The sequence below is a fragment of the Apteryx mantelli genome, chromosome 11 (genome assembly GCF_036417845.1).
Source record: "Apteryx mantelli isolate bAptMan1 chromosome 11, bAptMan1.hap1, whole genome shotgun sequence".
NCBI classification, from domain to species: domain Eukaryota; kingdom Metazoa; phylum Chordata; class Aves; order Apterygiformes; family Apterygidae; genus Apteryx; species Apteryx mantelli.
In genome coordinates this window covers 8,975,032-8,981,450 of record NC_089988.1, presented here as the reverse complement: position 1 = coordinate 8,981,450, position 6,419 = coordinate 8,975,032, and the positions used below count along the sequence as shown (strand labels likewise).

Genomic DNA, 6,419 nt, shown 5'->3' with positions numbered 1-6,419 from the left:
TCCCCTCCTCTCCATGCTGCTCCTATTCCTGCTCTTGGGCTCTCTGGGGTGTAAAGTTTCAGCTGCATTTCAGACATGGATGCTACAAGTTGTGCAGCAGAGGAGTCTGCATGGGAATGAGGTTGCCCCAGTCCCCTTCTGACTTGTGGAGCTCCAGAAAATGCAGTCTGTGGAGCTGGGAAATGAGCTGATTCTCCCTTAAGGAGAGCCCATCTCCAATCCTAAGAGTCCTTTGACCGTTTCCTTCCAGTCTCCTGGCAGACTGCGTGCTGTCCTCTTGAAAGGCACAGGTGTCTCATAGCATCACTGTGATATCTGAGAGCCCCATGAGGAAGGTGCAGAGATGCTGAGAGTATGGAGATGGTGGTGGGAGGCTGTATGTGGGCATCTGCAAAGAGCCCTGTGTGTGCTTGGCTAGAAGGGGAGTGTGCAGAGCTCCCTCAGGTGCCCGGAGAAAGGGTGAGAAGTTTGGAGCTGTGCACTTTGAAACTGGACTTGTCTGCTCTCAGCAGGGGCTGCTTTCTTTCTAGGGCAACGTATGAGTGTGATCATCCTCCAGCCCAAAGATTTACAAGCACAGGACAGCTGGGAGTGAGTGTAATAGACAGACTAGCTGTCCTCACTCTGCAACAAGGGACAGTGGATGCTTTCCTCTCAGGACTCACCATAGAAATGCCAAGGATTTCTACCTTTGAGGAACACTCCCCAGGGGTGTCACGGACATCTAAATTAAAATAAAATTCCTATATAATCCCTGAAACTCTGTTCCTCAAACCTCATTCGTTAGAATTCAGAGGGAAGATGCTGAAAAGCCCTTCTACATGATGAGTGGATTTCACCTGACAGAAATTGTGAATGTCAGAGCTAGTCACCCCCATTCCCCTGTGCCCACTGCTTGACAGCAGGACTGACTCCTGTGGAGCGCATGAGCAGAGGTCCCTGTTCCTCACAGCACACTCAGCCAGGGCAAAGCAGAGCCCAAGCACGGGAGCGGCACAAATATCCTCTCAGTAAAGAGAGAGGCAGTGTGGGGGGTTCTATGAGAACTTCAAAATTTGGGGGTTTCTTTGCTTGAAACTTCTAACTTCTCAATGTCTCTTCTTCTTTGCACAGTCCCCCATGCCTGGAGATAGCAAGATGTCCAACAGCAGCTCCCTCAAGGAGTTCCTCCTCCTGGCATTCGCAGACATGCGGGAGCTGCAGCTCTTGCACTTCTCACTCTTCCTGGGCATCTACCTGGCTGCCCTCATGGGCAATGGCCTCATCATCACAGCCGTAGCCTGCGACCACCGCCTCCACACCCCCATGTACTTCTTCCTCCTCAACCTCTCCCTCCTTGACCTTGGCACTGTCTCCACCACTGTCCCCAAATCCATGGCCAATTCCCTGTGGGACACCAGGGCCATTTCCTACTCAGGATGCGCTGCTCAAGTCTTCGTGGTTGTCTTCTTGTTAGGAGGAGAGTATTCTCTTCTCACAGTCATGGCCTATGACCGCTTTGTTGCCATCTGCAAACCCCTGCACTATGGGACCATCATGGGCAACAGAGCTTGTGTCAGAATGGCAGCAGCTGCCTGGGTGAGTGGTTTTCTCCATGCTCTCATACACACTGCTAACATGTTTTCAATACCACTCTGCCAAGGCAACACAGTGGACCAGTTCTTTTGTGAGATTCCCCAGATCCTCAAGCTCTCCTGCTCAGACTCCTACCTCACGGAAGTCGGGCTTATTGTGGTTAGTGTCTGTTTAGCCTTTGGGTGTTTCGTTTTCATTGTGCTGTCCTACGTGCAGATCTTCACTGCTGTGCTGAGGATCCCCTCTGAGCAGGGCAGGCACAAAGCCTTTTCCATGTGCCTGCCTCACCTGGCCGTGGTCTCCCTGTACATCAGTACCTCATTTTTTGCCCACCTGAAGCCCCCCTCCATCTCCTCCCCAGCTCTGAATCTGGTGGTGGCTGTTCTGTACTCAGTGGTGCCTCCAGCAGTGAACCCCCTCATCTACAGCATGAGGAACAAGGAGCTCAAAGATGCACTGAGGAAACTATTTGAATACACAATATTTCAGCATCTCCCTCTATGACTTTCAAGCTATCTCAGGAAAAGCCAAGTTTATCTTTTGTTCATATGTTTCTTCCTTTTTTATTATTTGTTATACCTGTGATATATTTGTTCCCAAATGTTTATTAATTATTTATCCTACTTCTTCTTAAGCATGTGCCTGTTTTTTTCTGATGCAAGTATCTCATGTTCATGGGAAATGTGGTTCACTGCATAATCCGACAAAAGAAAGGAACAAGCAGAAAATCAGCTCACACCCCTGTTAACTTCTCTTGAACGCAGAGAGCAGCACCAGGCATGCAGAAGTGGTTGAGGGGTGAAGAGTCCAGGCAGGGCACAGAGGAGCAGCCCCTGTGGCCCTCAGGGCTGTCCCTCACCACCTCGGCAGGCAGTTCCCCTCTGCAACCTTCAAGTCGGGGCTGCTGGTTTCCTTGAGCCACATCTGTTGACCGCAGCAGGGCTTGGTCTATTCAGAGCTGTTCTCTTTTCACTCCTGCACTGTCCTGTTGCGCCTTTGTACTTGTGTCGGCCCTTAGGTCTCTTGTACCTTGGTGACAGCACTGCTGTGTCTACAGTCATATTGCTGTGACTATGGGCAGGACCAGGCAATGCGAACCAGCTGCATCAGAGCTGACCTCCCTGTGAGCACCACTGTACTGAAAGGTGCTCTCCTCAGTGCAATGCCGGGAGGCTGGACTCCTCTTCCAAAGCTGGTGTCAAGAATATGTCCAAGGAATTGCACCCTACAAGGGCCTCTTGCTTTTCTGGGGTTCCCCACAGATTTGGGGGTATGAGCTCAGAGTCCCAGTGGGATCTGTTAGGGACCAGGACCTAGACGGAGAGCGTGCTTCTTGGTGGCAAGTGCCCAAGCAGAAAGCCAAGGTCTCTGACTTGTCTGATTGGGACTGCCTCCCAGATGCAACAGGACTGAGAGGAAACTGGACTGCCATGAGAGCTCAGGGGATGTCCCAGGATAGCTTGTGAACCTGAGTGGGACCTCACAAGATGAGAGACCACTCAAGGTGGAGTCCCCAAAAGGAAAAGGGCTAACCTGAGGAATCCACAGGCTAATGAGGGCTCGGCAGTGCCAGGAGAGGCTGTTAGGACCCAGCAGGCAAGGGGAGGTCAAACTGGAGAGTGATTCATGACATTGTCTTTAAACACCACAGGCTGGATCTAGTGCAGCACCCAAATGCCTGTCATGCCATTCGTGATGCTCCATTGTCCATCCAAGCACCTTCCTTGGCCATACACCCAACAGGTCGGGGAGAATGGAAAGGGGCTCAGCAACAGAAATCCCCCTCTGGCTGACTCTGCTTCCAGTGCCAACCAGCACAGCCAGTGCGGAGTCACTCCATGGTCCCACAGCCTTCTCACGCTGCAGAGCAGCACTACCAGCCCAGAGCCCTGCGGGGAGCACAGGGGAGGGGCGCAGGAATGGCTGGCCAGGCCCACATGGACACACTGACCTGAGGAAAGGTTCTCCAGGGAGCAAGGACATGCAAGAGAAGAGTAGGTGTGCATGTGTGTATAGGGGAGGAATACAAAGAGAAACCAGCACCAGCTCGGGGCAGGTGTCTCTGTCACTGGGGCAGCAGGATCTGCCTGAGGACCCTGGGGCCAGGACTCCAGTGCTGTCCTGCGGAGGGTCTGGGGCTGTGGTCTGAGTGCCCAGAGTTCTGCAGCCCCCTATGGAAGACACTGCTGAGGGGCCACCCCCAGCCAGGGCTGCTCTGCTGGGTGGGTTGGGAAGAGGGCAGGAGAGGTGGGGAGAGCCAGGGAGGGTCTGGGCTGGGCTGGAAAGGGCCCAGGAGAGGAAAAATGCCAGCAAGCAGTAACTGTGCACGAATGGTGCCCAGAGCACAGGAAGGCCAGGGAAATTGGGGCAAAGACCCCTGCCCTTGGCTGCATGGCTGGGGCACTGGACAGGTGAGGCCTTTGTGGCTGGCCAGGCTCGAGGTGCGGGGTGCATGCCAGGTAGGAGCTCCAGGATCTTCATGGGCTTCCTGTGCAGCTGTGACTGTGGTGAAGGCAAGTGGGCAGACCCAGGCACACACAATTGCAAAGGCCAGGGGTGGAAAAGGCAGTGTGGGGCTGGTGAAGGCCCTCTCTCTGCTCCCCTTGGGGAAGAGAGTCCCCAGGCGATACTGGACTCTGCTTTGGCCGACAGGAAGGGAGCGCAGGGCAGGGTGGAAGAGGCAGATGGAGCCTCTCAGGGTGCATGAGGGAGTTTTCCAAAGGCCAGGGCTGAGCCAAGAACCTTTGGATCTTCCCCCTGATGCTCTCCCAGCTGGGCTCATTCTGCTCTGCCTTAGGTGCTCTCATCCCCATGCCAGCCATGCTGGAGCAGAGGTTGAGGATCAAGAATTCATGGAATCACAGAGGAGTTTTGGTGGAAGTGACCTCTGGAGGTCTCCAGTCCAAGCTCCCACACAAAGCAGGGCTGGTTGGAGACCTCCAGTCGTCTGGCCATCGCTGAACTGTGCCTGACCCCAGTTACCATCCCCAAATCTGCTCTGCTCTTCTCGTCTGGGCACTGTGGGACGGCACGTCTCATTGGTGGGTCCCTGCCCTGCCTGCCTTGCCGGCACCCTCAGCTCCTGGCTCCACTTCCCACGTGGAGCAGCTCCGCTCTTGCTGCTCCCAACAACATCCTCTTTGTAGCAGGAACCCAGTCACAAATGGTTCATAAACAGTCAAGCTGTGACATAGAAAGACCCATTGTCATAACTGGGTATCATCAAATCAGACCCCAAGTGACTGCTTTCGCTTCTTCATGCAGCTAAGACTCTGCATGCAGTGTTCCCTGGGTAGAGGGTCCAAATCCGAAGCTCTCCTGACACCTTTAAATTGCCTGTCAGGCAAGAGTTGCTGCTATGGATACAGGGTCACCTTTTGCATTTACAGCCTTCTTTGGGATCTGCTTGGATGCCCGCTTCCCTTGCCAAGGCTTTCTTGACTTTATTCCAAGGTAGAGATGGGGAGTCAGCTCAGCAGGATGGGGACAGGGACAGGTCAGGACCCGAGAGGTGCCGGGCCAGGCACAGCCATGTCAACAGTGTAACTCAGGCACGGCCCAAGGCCCCCAGCAGGGGCAAGAGGCCCTGCAATGAGGCCGGTCACTCTCTGTCCCCTCTGCTCTTGTGCCCAGCACATCCCCCTCCCTGTCTGCCTGCAGCCCCTCCATGCCCACCCTGCTGCCCAGCACAGCATGAGAGCCGTGGCCCTGCAGCCCCTCCGGCAGCTCCTGCTGCCTTGAGGACAGAGCTGCCTGCCCCCAGCTGCTGCACAGGGAAACCTGCTTCTCGTTCTCATTTCCTATCTCTGAGCGCTGCCCTGCTTCTCTCCTGGGACATCCCTGCTCCCCAGATAGCCTTTCCCCAGGTCACTGTGTCCGTGCTGGCCTGGCTATTCCTGCACCCCTGCCCTGTGCTCCCTGCAGGGCCCTGGGCTGGTGGTGCTGCTCTACAGAGCGATTAGGTTGTGGGGTCATGAGGCCGTGGGGTGACTACTGCCTCAGCCCTGGCCATGCTGGTCATGGCAGGAAGCAGACCCATCTGGACAGGGATCAACACCACTGATACTGCTGGTACATCTCTGTGCTCATGGACAGTGCTCAGAGTGACCGCAGGGCATTTGCAATGGCAGGAGATGTGTTTGGGCGTGCACCAGCTCCAGCCTGTGGTGTTTCACTGAGGGTGCAGGAATCACTCTCCCGTGCCCCTTCCCTGCGCCTCCTGGGTCCCCAATGCCTCTCTGGGGACTTCAGAGTCCTCCTTTCCCCATGCGTAACTGGATTTAGTGCTTTACCTTCTGGTTACTTCACCATGGACCGTCCCTCACTTTGTGAGGCTCCACTCACTGCCCACCCCCACCACACGCTGTCCCTGGAGATCCCCTGAACTTTCCTGGGGCTCAGATTCCCCTCCAGAAGGATGGGCATCTCTCATCAGCACTGTCACCTGTGGGACAGCCCCAGGCAGAAAATTCAGAGACCGTTCCCCATCTCCACTGGCACTGGTCACCAAGAGATGAATCCTGGATCCAGCCCTCAGTCCCTATCAGACCACATGTAGAGTCTGAGCTTGTTCCCCGCATCCCATGGAGTTCACAAGCAGAGCAGCAGGCCCTTTTGTGGTGCAATTTATTTGGGTGTATTTTTGACTCCATCTTCTGAAGAAAGGGCAGATTTGGAAAGGCCCTGAAAAGAGAAAGTCCTGCTGCTGTTGGTGGACACGTCTCCAAGAAAGCTGCAGCCCCCACACAAAGGCTGCACAGGAAATGCCTGCTGTGGCAGTGGGGGAATGGTCCTGAGAAGCAGAAGGTCTGTTCCCACAGGCTTTGTCCAGTATCTCCTCCCCT

The 6,419-nt window shown here is 54.8% G+C and overlaps 1 protein-coding gene across 1 annotated transcript; it reads left to right on the top strand.

The window, feature by feature from the left end:
* The first annotated feature begins 1,137 nt into the window (after nucleotides 1-1,137).
* Nucleotides 1,138-2,079, top strand: LOC136992963 (olfactory receptor 14A16-like). Its single transcript, XM_067302982.1, has one exon. The coding sequence runs from the start codon at nucleotides 1,138-1,140 to the stop codon at nucleotides 2,077-2,079; it is 942 nt and encodes a 313-aa protein (XP_067159083.1).
* Nucleotides 2,080-6,419: the final 4,340 nt, after the last annotated feature.

Bases quoted from the DNA above. Each gene is read 5' to 3' on its own strand.
- LOC136992963 (XM_067302982.1), top strand. From the start codon at position 1,138: ATGTCCAACAGCAGCTCCCTCAAGGAGTTCCTCCTCCTGGCATTCGCA.